We start from the raw sequence: 24,021 nt of genomic DNA on the forward strand, positions 1-24,021 counted from the left end.
AAACCTATGTCTTTGTTCAATTCTATGCTTGAGCAAGTAAGTCTCATATTAGATAATAATTCAGAAAATGTTTGGGTGATGGGCAAAAAATAGAACACATGGAAGAGCAATCAACAAAGAAGATGGTATTTATCTCTATAGGAGCTTCTGGATGATTAGATGTTTGTTTACAACTAGCCTTTAGAAAGTATGAGGCTAAGTGAGGGTTGTCTTCTTGACCAGTCCTATTTGGACACTCTCCTCCAGTGTTCTATGTTTTGGATCCTGACCTTATAGCCTATTATCATGCTATTTCCAGGCTTACTTTGATCACCATTCCATCCTTTCTATTAAATTTTCTTTCCTCTTATCTCCTTCATTTCAGTTTGGTTCTCTGTGAATCCAAATGGTCCAGTAGCACTTCCAGCAAATATTTCTAGGTATTAAGAGAATCCTTTTAGAGATAAAGTCTTAGTCCTTCTCATCTAAATCAATTGTGATTTCTTAATAATGTGTTATATGTATGGAAGAAATCGCTGGAGTTCATCAGTTTTCATGTTCTCCTCTTTTTACTGGGGACAGAGCAGGATCACATTCTCCAAACTCCCTTGCAGTCAGTTGAGGCCATAGGACTATGAGCTGGCCAGTGGATGTGGTCAAAAGTGATACACATTACTTTCATGACTGGCCCATAACCATCCCTCTCTTTACCTCATAATTCTTAATCCTCTCTCTTTTTCCTTTTTTTGTGGATGAATGGAAAGCATTGTGAGGCTCTGGAGAGAAGTGGAGCCAAAGATGGAAGAAACGGAAGCCTGTTTCTCTAAATGAATGTGTGACACAACTCTTACTGTAGACCAGCATTGGCCTGTGACATGAGAATTAAACTTTTACTGTGGTTAACTACTTCTGTTTTGAACTTTTCTGTCATGGTGTTTAGGTGTCTGATTAATACCTGAGTGACAGCTTTTATGGCTTGAGCTTTATCATAATGGGAGATATTGTACAGTAAAGTCAATAGATCCCAGCAAAATACCAAATGGATTTTTAGATTAATCTTCTCCTAGCACCATTCTCATTCCATTCATTTCATAGAGACTAGCAAATTCTCAGATTCACTGATTAAAGCCTCATGCTTTCTATTATCCTGTCTTTACCTTCTAATGGATTGAATGGGAAGTGTAAGGAAGTTGTGAGGTCTCTGTGTGAAGAAACCATGAGGACCACAAAAGAGAAATGTTAATCATGTGATGTGATGTGATGAAGGTGGTAGCTAATGCTATGGGGGTAATAATATAGTAATATATAAGTTTATCATATCAACATGATTTACACCTTAAACTTACATGATGTTACATGTCAATTATATCTCAACAAACCTGGAAAAAAAACTCCCAAGAAACAAAAAAACAGAAACAATGAGACATTTGGGCCTATCCAGTCTGTGATTGGGATAATTCTGCTCTCTAATGGGGATTCAGTTGCTTCCCATGGGAGTGCTTAGCATCTGTGTTTGCTTAAGCCTTTCATGAATCCAGGTGAGCTGTCCAAAGCCTCTACTCATCAGTGTTAATTTTTCCTGAATACTCCCAATTACAGCATTACCTCCTTCTGCCAGGAGGAAACCATGGCCTTGGAGTGATTTGGGGATCCTCTGTCCCTAGTAGAAATTACAGATTTGCATTGCTCAGGAGACCACAGATGGAGTTTTTCCTTCCAAACGTCAAATACTGGTATTGACTCCAGGAGTGTACTACTTCGTGGCTAAAACGAGCTCACTGTTGCATGAACGTGGCACACTCTTACATCAGTCTTTCCCTCCACAAATACTGACTTCTTTGCCTAGACTGTCCCTTTCTATCTTTTTCCCCTTGAAAAGGTCTCCTCACTGTCGAATGTCCTTTGAAGCTCTCAAGTAAAGTGCCTACAATATTTCCACTGCACTTTGTCCATATCCTCTTATAGCATCTTGGAGTGTGCCTGTAGGACAGTGACTATCTTTAATCTTTCTGCAGCAGTCTGAATCCCACCTCTGCCAAGCACATAATATGTACTCTGTAAATATATGTGGAATGAATAATTGAAAGCGAGTAGTGGAAGACATAATGGGTCTCACCTTAAAGCGGTATCACCCATGGGTCCCCAGTACGTACTATAGGACCAGCCTCTTTTAGGACCCCATGGTATCCATAGATGCCCCTTTCTTCTTGGCATTAAGGTGATCTCTGGACATTTTGAGGAAGTGAAATTTAATATCTATCTTTAAATTTCAGTGTTAGCACATCCTCATAGAATTTAAATCTTTTCTGAATGCCATAGTCGTTTCTTTAGTTTCCTCATGGCTGACTTCATTTCCTGATTTCTCAGGGTGTAGATCATAGGATTGAGCAAAGGAGAGATGACAGTGAAGGTGACAGAAATGGCAGTATCTGTGGGGAGGGCAGTGAAGGGCCGGGCATAGACATAGATGCAGGGCACAAAGTGCAGGGTCACCACAGTGATGCGTGAGGTGCAGGTGGAGATGGCTTTCCTCCTGCCCTCTCCGGTATGAGATCTCAGCATCCTCAGGATGACTGTGTAGGATATGAGGAGAAAGAAGAATATAAACCAACTGACCAATCCATTATTAGAGATCATCAGGAGCTCCAGAGTGAAGGTGTCAGTGCAGGCGAGTTTGAGCACCTGGGGGACATCACAGTAGAAAGTGGCAAGAACATTGGGTCCACAGAAGGGGAGGGGCAGCAAGAGGGAAATTTGCACAATGGAGTGGACAAAGCCCCCCACCCAGGAGGCCACAACCGGGCTAGCGCATCGTCCCCTATTCATGATGGTCATATAATGGAGGGGTTTTGAGATGGCTATGTAGCGATCAAATGCCATCACAGAGAGAGAAAAAACATCCGCACCTCCCAGAAGGTGGAAGAAGAACATTTGAGTGACACAGCCACTGAAGGAGATGGTTTTTCTCTCTGACAGAAGATCAGCTAGGACCTTAGGCGCTGTGATGGAGAAAAAGCAGATGTCAAGAACAGATAGATTGCGGAGCAGGAAGTACATGGGAGTGTGAAGGTGAGCTTCGCAGGTAACTGTAACCATGATGAGGAGGTTTCCCATCAGAGTTGTCATGTACACGAAAAACAAGAAGACAAATGAGACCCAGCTCAGCTCTCGAGACTGGGTAATTCCCAGGAAAATAAATTCTTTCACTGTGGTATAATTTCCCTGCTCCATTGGGTCCCAGATCCTTTTTGAAGTATATCTCTGGAAGAAATAAAAGTGCAGTTAAAGAAAGTTTTATGAAATCTACTGTTGTCTTTCTGTCACTTGCGTCTGATGCTTTCCTGGGGAGGAAGTTCATCTTTTATGTATGTGGCCGTGCCTGCAATTCTGTGCCACCAGTGGAAGAGGACCCAGGTTTTTGACTCAGTCATCCAAACAGGTAGGTTCTATCACTGTGGCCACTGAAACACAGGTGACAGATCCGTGAACCTATTCAATTGTACTTTTAATACAAAATATGACAGTTATTAAAAAATAAGCATGAATTTGATATGAAGAATGTTTCTTCACAAAAGACACCATTATGCGAATTAACAGACAACCTGCAAATGGGAGGATATTTACAATACGTATACTAAGAAAAGCTTCAGGTCCAAAATATGTAAAGAATTTTACAAATCAGTAAAGAACGATAGATGTTGAAAGAGAAAACAGCAAAGACACTAACCAAAACTTTACCAAGGAGGATATTCAAATTCCAATTCAACTTCATGAATTATCAGGGAAATGTAAATTGAAATTACAGCAAGGAACTACTACCTACATACCAAAATGGCTAAACTGAAAAAGATGAAAAATATCTTGTGATGGTGAAGACGTGGAACAACTGGAACCTCTCATAGCCTGCTGGTGGGTGTGCAAATCGGGAGAATCACTTTGCTGTCTGATTATATCTGCTAACGCCATTATCTATATCCATATCCATATCTATACCTATATCTATGTATATCTATCTAATCACCTATCTTAGAATGGATACATATATATAGTTCATTCAGTTGTACGTATTGATTTTTCTGAGGATACATCTCCGTCCTCAGAATAATCTATTTCACTCCTAGGAAGTATGTACATATGTGCATATGTCATCTCCACCAAGATGTATCCTAGAATATTCATAGAAGCACTGTTTGTAATTGCCTCAAACTGGAAATGACGCAAATGCCCATCAACAGTAGAAAAGATAAATAAATTGTTAAATTCATACAATACCATAGAGCCATGGGAATGATCAATGTATGGTACATGAAACAACACAAATGTCTCATAAGCACAATGTAGAGTCTAAGCCAGGCACAACAGAGTGTGCACCCACTTATTTTGTTCACATAAAGAACAAAAAGTATACCAAACTAAAGGAAATATGAGGGAGGATTTTGAACTACTGAGAATGTTCTGTTTCTTAATCTAGGTGCTTGTTACAAAAATTTATTGCTTGTGTGAAAATTCATTGAGCTGTACACTAATGTGCATTTTTCTGTATGTTTGTATATTATCCTTCAGCAGAAAGTTAAAAATAATGAACATGGTGATTATAACATTTTAATCTCATGTCTAAAGAATGACTTTCATCCAAGTGAGGTTTAATTGACGACCCACTTCATAACGGTTACTTTTATAGTTATATAGTTACAGCCTTTACCAGCTACAACTTGAGTTACCTTTTTATCTTTTTCTCACCCACAGACTTTAGGTCCTCCCGAATTCTTGTGTTAGGCAGGTTGCCCTTCTGTCCACATGTAGTGCCTTCTCAGATTCTGATTTTTGTTTCTCTATGTTTTCTTTACTTTGTTCTTTAAACCTCAGAAAAAAATCCTTAAAAGACCATGTTTCCCCAAGCAGCACTCTCATTTTTGCTGACCTGGAAGAATAAGATAAGAGCCTCCTTTCGGATTCCATGGTCATCAGTTCGGATTCATCTCAGTCTCCTCGTCTTTGGTGTTTATGTCAATGGCACAGAGTGATACGAACACATGTTCAGAATAACGATTGTGGGAAATTTCAGGTCTCTAGCATCTCAGATGTAAGAATTCCCTACACTATACTTACCATGGCTAGAAGGTGGAGAAATCACCCCTAAAGCACTGTTCAGTTAATCTAGAGTGTGGAAACAGATTTTAATGAATGACAGCAGTCCACTCTAGAATCTTCCTTTTGGATATTGGACTGATAAGTCAATGGTTTTCAAATCTTCTGCTGAGGAAACCACTGCAACAAGCCTCATAGATTACGTTGTCACTTGTGCTCTCCTTTCCTCCTTTCTTTTCCTCCCCTGTTTCTCTTTCCTTCTTTGCTTCCTTCTTCTAGATATTTCTGTGACCGTATGAGGGTTCAGCAGAGCAACAGAATAAATAGGACATATATAGATATACAAGGTAAAATTATAATGAAGAGTTGGCTCACGTGATTATGGAAGCTGAGAAGTCCCAAGATCTGCTGTCTGCAAGTTGGAGACCCCGGAAGGCTGATGGTATAATTCAGTGCTAGTTTGATGACCTGAGAAGTAGGGAAGGCAATGTGTAAATCGCAGTCCGAGGGAAGGAGACAATGAGATGAGATGTCCCAGCTCACGCTGTGAGGCAGGGAAAATGGGGCACATTTCTCCTTCCTCCACCTTTTGTTCTACTCAGACCCTCAGTGAATTGGATGATGTGTACCTTAATTGAGAAGGCAATTAGTCTGCTTTACGGAGTCCATCTATTCAACTGCTAATCTCATCTGGAAACACTCTCAGAGACACACCCAGAAATAATGTTTAATCTGGGCGCCATGTCGCCTGTCAAGTTGACAGAAATTAACCATCATAATGACATTGAGATGGTCTTTTTGAGTGAAAGGCGACTCAAACATAGATCTTTTCATCAGGAGGTTTACAGTTAAGACAATAAGAGTGTTGCAGGTGGTGGAGTCGGCAGAAAGAAAAGGGAGGAGGTCCAAAATCATGAGGATGTATATGAAAATAGCCCCATTTGGGCATACGATGTTTGTAAACTCCATCCAGGAGGTGTGCTGAACAGTATCATATCCCACACTTGCATTTTGGATACACATGTGTGGATCCTCTGGAACAGTCAGGCAATTTGGATTTTACCACCTTCCTAGTTGGTGTGGCCTTGGGCAAATCACTCCATAATTGTACCAAACTCATGAGAAATACATGGGAGTTTCACAGGGAATGGCTTAGAGTCAATTCTCAGCCTGCACCGCTATAATTTATCTACCACACGAAAATAATGAGACCTACCTCATACACAAGGTGCTTCTAAGGAATAGATGAGATTGTATGTCTGTTTAGGAAACTGAAAGCAGCTGAGGAATCTGATTTTGCCAGTCTCATCAGCTCCAGGTGAGTGCTTCTTTCCTTATACATGCCAGGTTCATCTGTGGGGTTGTCTGGGACTGGTTCATCTTGCTATTGATTGTGTCGTTCAAAGCCCTCTTCTCAACACTTGAGGTAAGTGACAAATACTCTCTCTCCTCTAGGGACTTTTTTCTTTTTCACTTATGAATTTGAGCTAAGACGCGTTCAAAAAATCAGAGTATTGTATCATACACCTCCTTAGAAACATAAATAAATTTGTGTATGCAGTTTAGATATAGTTATTTATATTACAATCCTTTATGGAAAGAAAATAGATTATAATCCTCATTTACAAATCCAATCATCTTGATATCAGGCCCCAGGGGGGTCCATGCTACTTTCAAGGTCTCAACATTATGTAAATGTTGGCAAAATAATGGAGGTCTGCTTTGCTGAAGTTTGTTTTTAGAAAACTTTTGTGGAGTGATTCTTGTACTGACTGCTTCATTTTATCTCTCCAAAACCTATAATATCCATGTGAAATTGATATTATTGTCTTGATTTTATAGATGAGAAACTGAGACACAGAAAGATTAAGTAACTTGCTCAAGGTCTCCCAGCTGGTAAAGCCAGGTCTCAATCCTAGATTTGTCTCATTCCAAAGACTTATGCTCTTAACTACTGCAACTATAGTTCTTCCCAGTGTTGATCAGCCCTTCCCAGAAAATGGTACAAAGAAAAAGGCTCAGAAAAATCTTTTTCAAAACAAGTTAGTCTGTGGGTGTAAGGAGCCTGCAGGTGGTGAGTGAGAGCTGTGACTGAGACTGCCATAGTATGAGATGATGTCAGAAGTGACTCTGAAAAAAAAAAGCAGAGTTTGAAGAAAGCAAATTTTATAGTCATTGTGGGTACCTCAACCAACTGCCTGGATCAGCTTCATAGTGCTTCAGTGGCAGGGGAAATGAGTTCTGAGTAGCATCTCCTCAAACATGAACTCTCAAAAGCAATGGATCTGGTCTGTTCCTATGGATGCTGTCTTTTTGTAAAGAGTGGGAAGGATACTTTGAAAGTATAGGATTATGCACATTGTAGTGAAACTCATGCATATAAGAGGAGGAAGGGGGCAAATGGATAGAGAAATATAATTTTATGTGTTGCAAGGTCAAAATAAGGATCACAGGATTTCTTAAAAATCACACCAAAGAGGACCATCCTTTGGAAAGAAGCTTATCAAGCATCTCGTAAGAACCTGCAAACTGAATGTTATCCCTATACTCCAGCTTCCCACTGAGGAAATGCTGCTCCTTTTTCTCTTTCCTAACATTGAAAAGCCTCTACTCTTGAATGAATCTCTAAAAATTTTAGGAACATTATTCATATTCAGTTGCACATGAGGACACAGATAAGCTAGCCATTCAAAGACCTTGCTTAAAGCCCCAAACTTCTACTTCCAGACAAGAAGCAAAGCTGGCTAGGAAGCATATAATGAATTTAGGAAGGCTTTTAGAGTGCTGTTTTTCAAGGCAATCACCCTCCTGAGAGCTTGGGATATGAACACCTTCTCAATTGCCTTCAAATAATTTTCAACCTCAACATCATGCCAAGTAGAATACATCCCATCCCCTTGAGTCAACTGACCTTCTAATATTTTTCAAGCCACACCTCCCAATTTCCTAGTCATGAAAAACTAACCTTTTTCTTTTCTTCATTAAGAGTTTTGGTTTCAAAAGGAACATTCCACACAATGGCAGCATTTTTGACAAATAAGCCCTAACAGCTTATCAGTTTTAGAAGTTCACACACACCAACACTAACTGACATCAGTCTTCAAGTGGGAAATTGATCCTCTTATAATGCTCCAACTGCATCTTATAAGATGTAGGTTCTGGGGAAATTCATTGTTTAATGGAAAGCCTAGCTCAAGGCTAGTGATTTTTTTTTATCTTCTTCCTTCATATGGGAAATGGCAACCTCAGGGAATCATATCATTCAACAATTCCACTTTGCCTTACCATGACTCAACTACGTCTATTAGTCTGTCAGCCACAAGCCTATTAAAGTAATCAATAAAGGGAATATAGTTGCATATGGATGTGGAAACTGAGTGACCAATTCAATGGAGTTCCTGTGGGAGTCATTAAAATGTCATCAAGCCCTCCTCCTCTCTCTCCCTCATCTCCATGTTCCATCTCACATGTACATGCAGAGGCACCAGTGCACTTTCAGTACACATATGTTTCTCTAGACAGTGCATCATCCCTCTTGGTTCAAGAAGAAAGCATTTTAAACTACACCAGGGGCTGTGCTGTCTTCCTTCTAACCAAAATTGCTTTGCTTTAATTGACTGAGATGTAAAGCTTAATTAAAAGAGTAGTAATGGAAAAATCAAATCTTTGTGGCTACTGTCAGGGCAGCTGTCAGAGATTGATTGATGTGGATTTATATGTCCAATTTCGTTGAATGCAATGTGTTCATTTATACCACACAATCATATTAATCTACATCTCTAAGACCCACAGCTCCCTTAGAATCTAGGAAGGTAGCCTAGTGACAGCTGTTGATATTCATCAGGTTAATTACTTCAGAATTATTTTATGTTATTGTGTTCACAGGTACCCAGAGATGTTGATCATTGAAATATTTGATTCAGGGAGCAATGTAAGAAAGGGTATTTTGAAAGCTATGTGTGTGTCCAGAGCAGCCAGTCGACTTTTGCATGGGTCTTAGCAGCAGAGCTTAAAAATAATAAAGGCTGATTTAGTTGGAAAAAATGCAGCCCACCTTTAGATTTTACACCATCCAGATCAATGATAGATGTTTTTGTAATCAGATGTAATTCTTTCCCCTTCCCCTGGATTATTGAATCAGATTGTGTTGTGTGTTTAAACGTGGCTTGAGGAAGTCTCAGGGACAGTGATATGGCAAGGGTTCTTTGGTTCTTGGTCTCTTGGGGTTATGCTTCTGAGATACAGTTAGTGATTCAGACCCCATAGATCTTTGGTGCCATCCAATTCTGACATAGTGATAAAAATCTGATTTGAGTAAGTCACGAGACATAGGAAGGAGAGAAAAGGACACGTTGGCGTGAAATAGACTATAAAGTAGTTTGTGGTATGCATTTTTCATAGGCAATTTCATATAGGAAAGCTTAGAGACTCGCGACCAGTGCTGCCTGAGCAAAGGAAGCAGGACCTTGTGAACGGTGACTCGACAAATGTGAATTATTCTTAGAATTTTCATTTTAGGGGAAGCAGGTTAATATTGTAAAAATTTAGTATTGATAGACCAGGTGACAAGCAATTGCAATGAATTGAACCAGTTTGGCAATGAATGCTTATGGTGCCATTCCAGATCCAAAGTGGGACATAAGTAAATTTTGTCCTCAACGCTCAATATACTTTGGCTAACTCTACTTGGGCCCTTCTCTGTCCTGGGTGCTCTGACATCTTGTTCTGATCCCTTATCTCTACTCTAGAAGCCAAGGGTTTATATTTGACCCATTACCTTCTTTTAATATGAAACTCTTCTATGCTTTATCTCAACAGTTTCTGGATGACTCTTTAAGTTGTAACAATAATAAGCAAAGCTATTGTCATATTTTAATGACCAAAAGCTGGAAATTTTAAGATGAAAGATGCTTTGAATTCAACGTACATTCCCATGTTTTCTACCCCATCAGTTTTTTCCCAATAATGAGGAGTATGGGTCCTGTAGGAGAAGAGTGTAACAGGTCGATGGGGATTAGGGTTAGGGTTGGGTCAGAATGTGCGTAATGCACAGCCATTTGGATGATATTAATAATGACATTAGCCTTTCACTGAGCATATACTACCTGCCAGGCATTGTATGTTTCACATATACCATCTCATTTTAACCCTGACAACAACTCCATGACATGTAAATAAGTACCTTTTTATAGGTGACCTATGACTTCTGAAGACATAAAATAACCTGCTCAAGATTAGGCAACTGGGGGATGGCAGAGATAGGATTTGGACCCAAGGCTATATGACTCTGAGGTTAGAGCATTCAGCTATAATGGTTTACTTTTACCATGATTTCCCAGACAAAAACACTAGCCTATACTTCTTCACAAACACCAATAGATTGAAAAACAGACTGTTTAGGGTTTTATCTTCTTTAATCCTTCCTTTCTCTCTTGGGCAGTGAGAAGTGGGAAGAGTGTAAATTCTCAATGGAGAAGCCAATCTGAGATTGGCCCTGGTAAGGCTGGACTAGAAGATCAGTTTTGGAATAATGAGAATGGCTTGCTCTTTGTGTAGGATCTCTGAGGTTCTGCCTTTGTCTAAACCTACCACAAGAATGTGAATCTGGTACATGTAGTTCTGCATGAGATAAATCCCTGTAGGCCATTATTGGAAATCTTTCAAGCCTTCTTCATTCCTGATAGGAATCCAGGAGGACAACCATTGTGCGCCTTTGAGGTTCTCAAGAGGTCACAAGCCCATGTAGAGTTCAACTAAGCAGAAAAAATGTCTTAATCTGTGATGGGCCATATGTCCCCATATATGTGTGCTTCAGATGCACTGATCATGAAATCTTTCTAGAACAGGATCACAGTTTGGCATAGACAGGTCCAGTAATGTAATAAATTACATCCACATAGTTTAAGAGCAATCAATCGGGTATCTGAAGACTTATCTCTGTAATTAAGTGGATGTGGGATCTTGAGCAAATCACTCTAACTCTAGGCTTCTGTTTACCTACCTCTTGAAAAGGAGATGGATTCAATCATTCTCTTCACTTGCCATATAGTTGTCCTGATTGACACATTGTTACTTTGATCTTCGAATGGAAATACATCAATGAGCTCAAACGTATAACACTAGTTCCTTCATGCTTACCAGAAGCTTGGGTTACCAGCAACCTATTAACTTTACTAGGAAAATAAATTGTTACCTAGTAAATGTATATTAGTTTATTGACAACATATTTGAGTATGTAAATAGAACTTGTGGGAAAAATAATGTATTTAGTCCTTGGTGATGAAGAGGTTGGAAACTCTTACTCTATTCCACCACAGAAGGCATGAGTCTTCTCTTCAGTCTCTTCATGGCTGACTTCATTTCTTGGTTCCTCAGAGTGTAGATCAAGGGGTTCATCAGAGGGGAGATGACAGTGAAGGTGACAGAGATGGCTTTATCTGTGGGGAGGGCAGTGAAGGGCCGGGCGTAGACATAGATGCAGGGCACAAAGTGCAGGGTCACCACCGTGATGTGTGCGGTGCAGGTGGAGATGGCTTTCCTCCTGCCCTCCCCTGCCTGAGACCTCAGCATCATTAGGATGACTGTGTAGGACACAAGCAGGAAGATAAACCACAGGGTAGTCACTAAGCCATTGTTGGAAATCATCAGGAGCTCAAGTGCAAAGGTGTCTGTACAGGCGAGTTTGAGGATCTGGGGGACATCGCAGTAGAAAGTGTCAAGAACATTGGGTCCACAGAAAGGGAGGGGCAGCAACAGGGAAATTTGCATGATGGAGTGGACAAAGCCCCCCACCCAGGAAGCCAAAATGAGGGCAGTGCATCGTCCCCTACTCATGATGGTGACATAATGCAGGGGCTTGGAGATGGCTGCGTAGCGATCAAATGCCATCACAGAGAGAGAGAAAATATCCGCTCCACCAAGCAGGTGGAAGAAAAATATTTGCATCATGCAGGTAGTATAGGATATGGTCTTTATCTTTGACAGAAGGTCTGCATGGACCTTTGGAGCAGTGATGGAGGAGAAGCAGATGTCAAGGATGGCTAGATTGCGGAGCAGGAAGTACATGGGGGTGTGAAGGCGAGACTCACAGGTCACAGTGACCATGATGAGGAGGTTTCCCAGCAGAGTTGTCATGTACACAAAACACAAGAAAATAAATAAGACCAAACTCAGATCTTGTGACTGAGTAAGTCCTAGAAATATAAATTCTTTTACCCTGGTGCCATTTCCCAACTCCATTGAATCATATTTCTTCTTCTTCGTATTGCTTGGAAAAAATTAAAAGTGTTATTTCAGAAAGTGTTTACTTTCCCTTAATAGATTCATGTTTACAGAGTCAGGTATTAGGTCAGAAAACTAGTGAGGTGTTATCAGTACATGAAGAGCCTTTCCAAGGTTATTGCTAACATGTCCTACATGACATCTCATTACACAAGCATGCATTTAGTTATTGTCTTCTTCTGTAATTTATAAGTATTTCAGAAAATGCATAAAAATAGTGTTCTCAGAATATAAGTTCCAAGTATCCAAGATAAACAAGTGAATGTTAAATATTCAGAAATGGAGTATTTTGGCACAAGGGATACAAAAATGGATGCAGTTTGGTGTGTGGATAAGACAATGCCTATTAGGTACGACGGGGGTCCTTTGAGGATCCGCACGAGTATGGGTTTTTTTCCAGACTGGGTGCTCCGTTTAAATACTTTAAGAACTCCTATCTGCAACATGGTTGTCCTTCAACTGAATTTCACAGAAGCACTCCTCCTTTTTTTGAATCACAAGTTTAATGCTGTGAAAAATTAGAAAATTTTAAAGCTGTAAAATTCTTCTCTATTGTTCTTATCTTCCTTAAATGGATTTCTTTGTTTCTGTCTTTACTTTAAACTACTTTAGGTACCAAAAGCCCTGGAGTTGAATAACTCCTCAGCTATGAAATAAAAGTGGTAACGCAGAGCTTCTCTTATGTTCACTGGTCAAATTTATTTCCTAAATGCTATTTTTTTATTGTGCTGTCATTGACATAAAATAGAATCATATGTTTGAAGCGTACACCTTGATAAATTTTGACATAAGCGTATACCTACGAAATCATCACTGTGTTGAAGATAGTTAATATATTTATCAATGCAAAAATGTCTTTGTGGCCATTTATAATATGTCCCTTCTGCCCTTCCTTCTTCAGGTAACCATTGATCTGTGCTCTGTCGCTATGTATTAGTTTGTGTTTTCTAGAACTTTCTATAAATGGAATCCTACAATGTGTACTCTCTTTTTGTTTGGCTTCTTTCACTTACAAAATACATCCATGTTTTTGCATGCGCCAATATTTTTTTCCTTTTTATAGTATGCATGTGCCACATTTTGTTTTTCAGTTTGCCTGTTGATGAATCTTTGGATTGTTTCTAGTTTTTGGCTATTACACATAAAGCTTTTATGAATGTTCGTGTATAGGTCTTTGTGTGGACATATGTTCCCATTTCTCTTAGGTACGTACCTAAGAATGGGATGGTTGTAACTCTTAAAATTCAATAGGAAAACAAACCACCTAATTAAAAAACAGGGGGCAAATGCTTTGAACAGGCACTTCAACAAGAAGATATAGGGATGGCCGATAAGCACATGAAAACATGCTCAACATCATTCATCACTGGGGAAATGTAAATGAAAGCCATAGTGAGATAACAGTACACATCTACTAAAATGGCTAAAATAAAGAAGATGGATATATGAAGAGTTGACAAAAATGTAGAGGAATTGTAACTCTGGTGGGAATGTACAATGATGCAACCACTTTTGAAAACAGTTTATCAGTTTCCTAAAATGTTAAGTGTGTGCTTACAATCTAATCATTTTGCTTTTGAATTCCTTTCTTATTTTTTGTGAATCCTTGAAAGGGACTTAATTTCTTTCTTTACAGTTTATCTCTTTTTTATTACCATAATCAGAAAGAAAAGAAAGATGAAAGTCACTTCTTTCACTTTTGGGGTGGGTTTTCCAGTTCAAATGAAGAAATTTATTTTCACCTAGCTCACTTTCTGTTCAAGTTGTCTTTCTTCTGTATGTAATTTTGTTTAAAGTCTACTTAATATGGGAGACTAAACAAGCCACCAAGAGTAATCAGAGCATGCAGGCAGGTACCTGGCAGCCTCTGGCATCACACAGCCTGTTCAAATCCCAGCTGGGTACTTACTGGTTATGGTATAAGAGAAGTTACTTTACCCCTTTGGCCTCAGCTTCCGCATCAGTATTTGGAAACAATAGCATCTTCCTTGTGTGATTTTTGTGAGGATTAAATGAATTAATCTATGCAAAAGCATCAATACTTAGAGCATTGCCTAAGCAATAAGTGTGCTTATGTGTGTGTTACCTTAAAGTAAAACTCCAGGTTAGTAACTGTCACAGGCACACAGCTCCTTTAAATGTACTGACAATCTTTTAGAGGAGCTGTACATTTTCTAGAATATGTTTTCTAAAACAGCTTCAACAAAACATACTTTTTTGGGGGAAAATAGGGGGTATTTTTCTTTTACTGTCAGTGAGAGTGGCCCAGAGGGTGGTTTCAGTGTATGGTAGCAAGGAAAGTGCTTGCTTGGTTTGGTTTCTTATCTGACATCATCTTAGCAGACCAGAGAAATCTGGTGCAGGTCTCTGCAGTGAGAGTTATCTGTGCTCAAGTCCTGGCTTTGTCACTGTGTCATTTGGGTGAGTGAGAGACCTCATGGAGTCTCCACTTCTTCATCTGTGGAATGGGGATTATAGTAATATCCACCTCACAGGGAAGTTATAGGGATTAGGTGAATTAACATATGCAGAGTCTCAGCACACATGGCTGCTTATCTGTTGTGATTTGTATTATGCTGGGTAACCTTAACCCAGGAGGCTTATCAGGAAATAGAGTGTGTTGAACTAATTAGTAGCTGAGCTATCAATTCTGACTAAAGTGGGGAAATGATCACCAGAAAACACCAACTCAATCTAGTTACTACAGATATTGAGGAGGTCCTACCTAGTTATGAAAACACTCCACAGGGACCTCCACGTAAACCATAGACAATGGTCTACACAGAAGGGTAGAAGGTACAGTACCTCATACTCCAAGTCAGGCCTGTTTGTCAGAAAGGAATAGGTCCATGTTCACAAACTACCTTTCGTAATTCAGACAACATCCTCCACCTTCTGCTCCATTTTTCTGCTATTTTTACTCCATTTCATTATTTAACAAATATTGATAAAAAATTGGCAGAGGTCTAGGTTATTTGAGAGAAATGAATATAATCCCAAACCAGTGGAGAAACAACTGAAATATAATAGTGATACGGGTGTGATGGGGACCGTCATAAGACAGATGAGCTGTGTGTGAGAAAAGGGTGATTTCTCACCAAGAGGCTCAGAGGAAGCTGCATGGAGGAGGTGACATTTATGTTTGGGGCACATGGGAGTGGAGAGAAGGGGAGACCTGGCTTTAGGGGACCACTTGAATATATAACAGTTGCTGATGAGTGGGAGGTTTGGCTGGAAATAAAAGGATGCAAATATGTAGGCATGGAAAGAAAATCATTGTTGTAAAAAAAAAATTTTAGTTCTTGATAAATCTAAGGACAGGCATGTAGGTGTTCATTGTCCTATTCTTTCAACTTTTTTTGAAATATTTTATTTTCTTTCTAGTTTTAAATTTAGCATTTCAGTTTGAGGAGATCCATCTACATGAAATAAGCATGAGAAAAATCTCGTTTGTGCAATTCAAGGGATCCCAGGAAAAAAGAGTTTCCTCCTCCCTACTTCCAAACTGAACTCATTTCTATGACTCTCCTTTCACAATATCTTCTTTGATCATATTTCTTAGCTGCGCTGTCTGCCACTGATAGTTCACCCTGGAATGCAGCATCTTGGGTATATATTGCATTATTTTTAGTCAAAGTGTATTTATTAATCTTAACGATTCCATCTAGATTTCAGCTTTTCTCACTCCTCTTCTCATGCTTATTCATTGACGCTCAGAGACCATAGTCATTCACACTCATGTAGAGTTATGTTTCTTACCTAAAATTTCCAATCTCCTTCTCCAACATCTTAAACAATGTTCACACGAACCTTGGGAATCATTTGGCTTCAGAAAATTCTGTTAAATACCCCTCTGAAAGCCAGTGATTTCAGTGGCTTTCTTTATGTGGAGAAGGGCAGACTCAGGGAATAATATTTCCTTGGCTCTTCCACACTGATTCACAGTGTTCCATCATATGTACCAATTTGTCAATCTCAGAACTAGTGTGAGAATTATCAGAGGGCATATAATTGGATGTGGTTGTGGAAAAATTCTACTGATGGCGAGGTGGTTTCAGTGGGAGTAATCAAGATGTGACTCAGGCACATGTCCTTAGGAACACACTTTTTGTGTAGGATCTAAAAGTTTTTAGCAGTGACAAAGATTCTCCCCTTGACCAAACTCTACTCAGGCTCCCCTGAACTTCTCAACTAGGCCTCCACTTTGGGACCTCCATGCTTGTCTCTGCATTGTCAAATTTTAACAAGAATTCTGCTAATTCAGTTTAGCCAAAATCCCCCACCCTCCATGTTGATCACCATCAGTGTGTAATCAGGTTCCTCACCATCCACCATGCCCCAAGTGATATTTGATCACCCTGGCCTGCCTTCAGCAAGAATCCTGTTAGGTCACTTTACCCAGAATTCCACCTTACCTCTGATGTTTCCCCTAGTAGTTTTTCTGTTGGGACATAAATGCCTATTCTTAGGGATTCTGCACAACTTCCTTAGGCAGTTTCACCCATGTAGGGTAATTCCTCAAGTGTGACACACAAGTATTGGAAGGAGCCATTGGACCTGAAAGGATTATGTAGATGAGAGTGAAGGAGATCTCAATGGGCGGATGAAGAAAGTGTGTGATGGAGTTCTCACAGGACATACACATCACCAGGAAATCCACACTGGATCCATCAGCAACTCCTACTTGCTTGACTTTCAGAGTTCTTCACCATTCTCACCACCTCCACTGTTACTACCCTAAGTTGTGTCTTCATTATTTCTTTCCTGGGACTTTTGCAGTAGCTTCTTAATTGGTCTCCCTGTTTTTGTCCTTGCCCCACCTCAGTCTATTCATAACAGTAAGCACTGCATTTCTGCTAAAACATTCATCACTATTCTGCTCTTCAAAATGCATCGCATCTTATTTAGGTGAAAGTCAAAATCCTCACAATGGTCTAAAAGGTCCTAAGGACCTGATCCCGTGGCCTCATTATCTCTCTGACTACAATTATTACCTGTCTCCTCCTTGCTTCCTCTCATCTTCTTATGAAGGCCTGGGCACATCCCCACCTGAGGACCTTTGCATGTCTGATTTTTGAACTGACATTTGTACTGTGACATGAACATTTGTCTAATTTCAAAAATTTTAAGATCTAGGATCTACCTGCAGAAATGAAGGGCAAAAAAGAAAAACTCCCAAATGCTGTAAATAGCAGGACAAGAAAACAAATAAAAACCAAGTTCATGTATTGAATAATGTTTTTCCGTTCATGCCAACTTTTTGAATGTATATGCATAGTCTGAAGCAGCTTCATAGGTTTCTGTCATTTTTAGGGAGTCATGTTAACAGAGAATAATAACAAATCCATTGTTTTCTTACTCCTATTCTCCAATGATTTGAGAAACAGAAAGGAGTGAGAGGTGATATTCATTCATTGAGTTCTTTAACTCAACCATTTTTTGGACAGTTTTCTACGTTCTACTTGCTGTGCCAGGTGCTGGGGATGCAATAAATAAATCATAGCCCTACTGGGGGAATAGGAGGAAGGAGGACAGGGAATTGGAAACAAGGTCCTGAGTGTGGTGCTTGAGCTGAGCCCCGGTCGCTGAGGCAATGTCATGGAAGTGTGGTCAGTAGGTGTGGGGTTCAGAGGAAGGTCAGGGTAAGGACCTACATGACGTCATAGAACCCATAGTTACTGGGGTCCACATTCTAACTCAAGCTGTGCTGGCTTCAAAGCACTTGCACTCAACCACTGGAGTGTGGGCTTCAGACGGAAAAATCTTCAGGTAGTAGTTATTTAATTTACTCATATCAGAAAGTCAGAGGAGGAACTTAATTTGAGTGTGCTTACTTCATTAAAATGTGATTACTTCATGAAAGACCTTAGCAATCCAATGCCCAAGCTGCATTATGTTTCTCAGCTCCCTTCCTGGTAACAAGAATATAGTGGGAATGTCTGAGTATATATATATATGTTTGCTTTTTCTTATTGTTAATTTTATTTAGACAATTGGAGATTTCCATGTTGTTGTAAGTAATAACCAAGAGAGGTCCCACCTTAATCCATTTTCCCCCAATGATCATTTCACAATCTATATGTATATCAAAACATCAAGTTGTACATCTGAAATAAACAACATTTGTATTTCTCAATTATATGCAATAGAGCTGAACGAAACCCCCACAACAATTCCAATGTGATAAAATTTCTGAGTGCATACATATTCTCTTTTCTTTATTTCTTCCAAGGCTTTATTGCATAAGCATTATGCAACTCTTCAGCTAACAGTTTGATTTCTCTGCTTCCTTTTGCAACATGAAACGTATCTTTTTACATTATTATTGCATGCCAAACAGAATCTTTGAAAGTCATGTGCATCTTAGTAGAAATATCAAAATTATTTAAAAATCCTTTAGTCAATGCTGTTTATTTGATGGACATTTTCAAAGGTGGTGAGAAGGAGTGAGCGACCAGTCTATATCCTCTCAGAAGGTACACATCTTCTTCTCAGTTTCCTGATGGCTGACTTCATCTCCTGGTTCCTCAGAGTGTAGATCAAGGGGTTCAGCAGAGGGGAGATGACAGTGAAGGTGACGGAGATGGCCTTATCTGTGGGGAGGGCATTGAAGGGCCGGGCATAGACATAGATACAGGGCACAAAGTGCAGGGTCACCACAGTGATGTGTGAGGTGCAGGTGGAGATGGCCTTCCTCCTGCCCTCCCCTGCCTGAGACCTCAGCGTCATTAGGATGACTGTGTAGGACACAAGCAGGAAGATAAACCACAGTGTGGAGAGCAGCCCACTGTTGGAAATCATCAGCAGCTCAAGCACAAAAATGTCAGTATGGGCGAGTTTGAGGATCTGGGGGACATCACAGTAGAAAGTATCAAGAACATTGGGTCCACAGAAGGGGAGGGGCAGCAACAGGGAAATCTGCACGATGGAGTGGACAAAGCCCCCCAGCCAGCAGGCTACAATGAGGGCAGTGCATCGCCCTCTGCTCATGATGGTCACGTAGTGCAGGGGCTTGGAGATGGCCACATAGCGATCAAATGCCATCACCGACAAAGAACATACATCCACCCCTCCAACGAGGTGGAAGAAAAACATCTGAGTGAAGCACCCATTGAAGGAGATGGTCTTTCTCTGTGACAGAAGGTCCACCAGAACCTTGGGAGCTGTGATGGAGGAAAAGCAGATGTCGGCAATAGACAAATTACGGAGCAAAAAATACATGGGGGTGTGAAGGCAAGATTCACAGGTCACCGTGACCATGATGAGGAGATTTCCCAGCAGAGTTGTCACATACACCCAAAGTAGGAAAAGAAATAAGACCCAGTTCAGTTCTTGATTCTGGGTTAGGTCAAGGAAAATAAATTCTTTGACCCTGGTGCAGTTTTTCAGCTCCATTGAATCACCTTCTTTCTCTCACTTTGTTTTCAAGCTACTCCATATGAAAATGTTTGGCTATTTAATTTGTTTTCATTCTAAGCACTAAGAACCCAATTCAGATTGTTCCTCCTGTGGTTCCAGTGTTTACAATTTGTTGACTTCTCCCAATTTTTGAGATTGCCTTCAGTTTCACGATCAAACCAAATTATCACATGCAAAGTTATTCAATAATTCTTTCCCTATAAATCTACTTTTGAAAATAATATCATTTATGTTCAGTAGTTAAAATTCCATAGCATATTTTATTTTATTAATTTATTATAGTTTTTAAATTTTATCATTATTTTTTATTCCACACAAATTTATTGAATGTCTGGAATTGTGTGAAGCACTATATACAAAGATAAGGAAGACATGGCTCCAGCCATTGAGGACTTATTGTTCACAAAGTCAATATTCATATTAGCAAATATTCTGGTGACTTCAAGAGGTCTTGCTTTTTTGAATAAAAGGATGTCATTCAGTTTCTTATTGCAATGTTTCTCTGGCATGAGTCATTTTACTTGCTGTTGGCTGTTTTACATTGAATTTCTTAAAATTGCAGATTGTTCCACGTAGGTAGCTCATTATTGTGATTTCTTTATACTAATCAGATTGTTTGATTAACAATTATTTTAAGATGATTAAAATTTATGACTGGGAAACACATTGAAACAATATGTAAATCCTAATCTCAAAGAATATCTTTACTTTCTTTTATTGAGATAAAAACACTTAAACATGAGACCTACCTTCTTAACAAGATTTTAAGTGCATGAAACTGTATAGCTGCAATATTGTACAGCAATTCTCTACAGCTTATTCACCTTGGATAATATGATGTGATCCTTGCTTGAGTGTCAGGGAGAGAATAAAGATAGTGACCTACTTTCTAGAGGTGGTTCATACTATATCAACCACACTCTCCTCTGTGTCTTTCCATTTGTGGATCTAAGCTAAGAGAGTGGAGGGATCCCACAGCAGTGAGAGATGATGGTATCATTAGAATAATGCCTTTGTTTTTTGGTGAGGATGATTGACCCTGAGCTAACATCTGTTGCCAAGTGGAGCACACGAACTTAACCACTGTGCAACAAGGCTGGTCTCAATAACGCCTACTTTTAATAAGCTGTTATCGATCATTCTCAGGACATTTTACAATTATTATTTGTTCCACTTTGTTCTTAGAAAGTGAACGCTTCTTGCAATTTTAAATGTATTTGGATAAGTTGGACCACATTCTCAAAGTGTTTGCAGGCTAACACATGTGGATGATTTGTATAAATTGATGGACATATTGCAAGATAAACTGTGAAACGTGTCACGAGAGAAGTAGAGGTAGATTTGGGTGGGATAGGAGATATCACGATTTCCAGCAGTAAAAACGGGTACTATTTTTTTTGAGGATTTAGTATGAGTGAAGACTCAAGAAAAGTTGACTTATTCAATTTCCCCACCATACTTTAGTAAGTATTAATGTTATAGTTGTGTTCTTATGGCATATATAATGAATCTATATTTTGTTGAAAGGAAGGAAGTGATGGAAGTAGGAAGGAATAAACTATTTTTACTCCCTTCAATCTTATATGTATAGGATCTAATTTTGTATAACAGGAATATTTGATAGAGTCTGTCTGAAGATAAGAATTTGGCTGAAAGGGGCTTTGGAAACCCAATTTACATTGACTTTGTTCTGAGGTGGACTCACCAACAGCAGCTCAAAGGATCACAGCAAATGAATGATGCCTTCTCTCACACTGCATGGACCACATTTCTGAATCCCTCCTCACACATCACCCCTCTTCCAATAGTTAACACCCACCTTTGTTGTTCCTGTCACTGAGAAGATCATTTTGGCTTTGAAGAATTTAATATACCTGGAAAATATCAAAGTCAAACTATTTGTACATAATCAATCATGACAACTCAATTTCACTATCCATAACCTTTATATTAGCTAAAAGCTTAATGTCTTTACCTCACACCTTTGACCAAAACTCCAACTACAAATAGTAAGTTATTAGATACAGAGCAGAACAGAACACTGGTGACTTTAATTCTTGAAAGTGTTGTTTGTGAAAGCAGAGCCTCTTGGAAGACTAAATATCTTAGTGTCTTTACTCCCCTTTCAGGAGAGAAAGGGCAGATTCAAAGAAATCACAGTTTCAAGAATTTCCACTGTATCCCTGTCTTATGTACAAATCCCTCAGTTTGAGGCTTAATATAAGACTTACAAAGGGAGTGTTATTGGACGAGAAAGTGGAAGTTGGTGCCTGATTCTGCTGTTGGTGATGAGGTTTCAGTGGGAGTTATTAAGAAGCTACTGAAACATGTTCATGTGTAAACACACATACACACACACAGATGGACACATTTTGGTTGGTGTCCAAATTATTTAGAGGCAGTAGAGGAAATCTATCTGTTTATCCATCGCTCAATTAGAACTATTTTAAAATGTGCCAAATACTGTGCCCAAGAGATTACAAGGGTCCAATTTTCATTGCTTGTAAAGCTCAGAGGACACTATATAGAAATGAGTTTCAATTTGACTGTCAAAAACCTAGAAGAGAACTGGACCTAAAATCCTTTGTTCCTAGTCTAGTTTCTAATTATACGCAGAATTGTTATAGTCTCATGATGTTGCTACAAGTCTCCACATGTAGAGAAACATGACTTAGATGATATTTCAGGAATGTAATTTTTCCTGTTTTCCAATGCTCTATTCATATGGAATCTCTCAATGTGGATTACTGCTAGATAAGTTATTATAACTGTCTACAATATTACAATAGTTACTCATTATTAACTCAGATTATTGAATGGTTCTGTCTTATGTAGAATGCGCTTCCACTGTTTCCAGAATGCTGACCGGTTTGGGTTTACTTGATTTTCCATTTTGTTTTAGTACATTAAACTAGTCTACACAGATTAAAAACCACATGAGACAGGTTGTATGTTTGAGATGGGTAATTCTTTTTTCCCTCCTCTTTACTTAGATATTATTGACGTGTATCATTGTGGGTGTTTAAGATATACAATGGTTGATTTGATACATTTATATGTTGCAAAACGATTATCATCATAGTGTTAGCTTATTCCTCATCACCTCACATAATTACTACTTTTTTGTGTATGGTGAGATCATTTAAGATATACTCTCAGCAACTTTCAAGTATTATTAACGATCATCACCATCTGTACATTAGAGCTCCGAACGTATTCATCTTATACTTGGGAGTTTGTACACTTTCACCAACATCTCTTCATTTCACCCACCCCCCAGTACCTGGTAACCACCATTCTACTCTCTGTTTCTGTGAGTTTAGAGTTTTAGTCTACACAGATTTATGAAATAATACAGTATTTGTCTTTCTCTATCTGACTTTCTTCACTTAGCATAACGCCCTCGACGTCCACCTAGTTGTCACAAATGGCAGGATTTTCTTCTTTTTCATGACTGATAATATCCCATGGTATGTATACACCATGTCTTTATCCATTTATCCATCGATGGATGCTTAGACTGTTTCCATATCTTGGATATTGTGAATAATGTTGCAATGAACATCAGAGTGCCAATACCTCTTTAAGATCCTGATTTCATTTCCTTTGGATAAATAGCCAGAGATGGGATTGCTGGCTCATGTGATAGTTTTAATTTTAATGTTTTGAGGAAACTCTATAGTGTTTTCCATAGTGGCTGTACCAATTCACTTTCCCACCAACAGGGCACAAGGTTTTTCCTTTTCTCCACATCTTCACCAACACTTGTTATTCTTGTCTTTTTGATGATAGCCCTTCTTACAGGTGTTAAGTGATATCTTACAGTGGTTTTGATTTGCATTTCTCTGCTGGTTAGTGATGTTGAGCACCTTTTCATATAACTGTTGGCCATTTATATGTCTTGTTTGGAACAATATCTATTCAGGTCCTGTGCCCATTTTTATATCAAATGGTTTGTGCTTTTGCTATTGAGTTCTTCACATATTTTTGATATTAACCTCTCATCCCATATGTGATTTGCAAATATTTTCTCCTATTCTGTAGGTTGTCTTTTCATTTGTTGATTACTTTTGCTGTACAGAAGCTTTTTAGTTTGAGGTAGTCCCATTTATTAATTTTTACTTTTGTTGCTTGTGCTTTTGGTGTAATATCCGAAAAATTATGGCCAAGGCCAATGTCAAGGAAACTTTCCACTATTTTTTCTTCTAGGAGTCTTATAATTTCAGGTTTTATACTTAAATCTTTAATCCATTC

The 24,021-nt window shown here is 39.0% G+C and overlaps 3 protein-coding genes across 3 annotated transcripts; all 3 read right to left on the minus strand.

The window, feature by feature from the left end:
- Positions 1-2,274: 2,274 nt before the first annotated feature.
- LOC139040773 (olfactory receptor 4D9-like) lies at positions 2,275-3,210 on the minus strand. The gene has a single exon (XM_070487770.1). It carries the CDS (start codon positions 3,208-3,210, stop codon positions 2,275-2,277), a length of 936 nt encoding a protein of 311 aa, XP_070343871.1.
- An 8,160-nt stretch (positions 3,211-11,370) lies between these two features.
- On the minus strand, positions 11,371-12,306 carry LOC123278077 (olfactory receptor 4D11-like). Its single transcript, XM_044750417.2, has one exon. It carries the CDS (start codon positions 12,304-12,306, stop codon positions 11,371-11,373), a length of 936 nt encoding a protein of 311 aa, XP_044606352.1.
- Positions 12,307-18,807: 6,501 nt separating this feature from the next.
- Positions 18,808-19,743, minus strand: LOC123278078 (olfactory receptor 4D10-like). Its single transcript, XM_044750418.2, has one exon. It carries the CDS (start codon positions 19,741-19,743, stop codon positions 18,808-18,810), a length of 936 nt encoding a protein of 311 aa, XP_044606353.1.
- Positions 19,744-24,021: the final 4,278 nt, after the last annotated feature.

Source organism: Equus asinus, chromosome 17 (genome assembly GCF_041296235.1).
Source record: "Equus asinus isolate D_3611 breed Donkey chromosome 17, EquAss-T2T_v2, whole genome shotgun sequence".
NCBI classification, from domain to species: domain Eukaryota; kingdom Metazoa; phylum Chordata; class Mammalia; order Perissodactyla; family Equidae; genus Equus; species Equus asinus.

Bases quoted from the DNA above. Each gene is read 5' to 3' on its own strand.
- LOC139040773 (XM_070487770.1), bottom strand. From the start codon at position 3,210: ATGGAGCAGGGAAATTATACCACAGTGAAAGAATTTATTTTCCTGGGA.
- LOC123278077 (XM_044750417.2), bottom strand. From the start codon at position 12,306: ATGGAGTTGGGAAATGGCACCAGGGTAAAAGAATTTATATTTCTAGGA.
- LOC123278078 (XM_044750418.2), bottom strand. From the start codon at position 19,743: ATGGAGCTGAAAAACTGCACCAGGGTCAAAGAATTTATTTTCCTTGAC.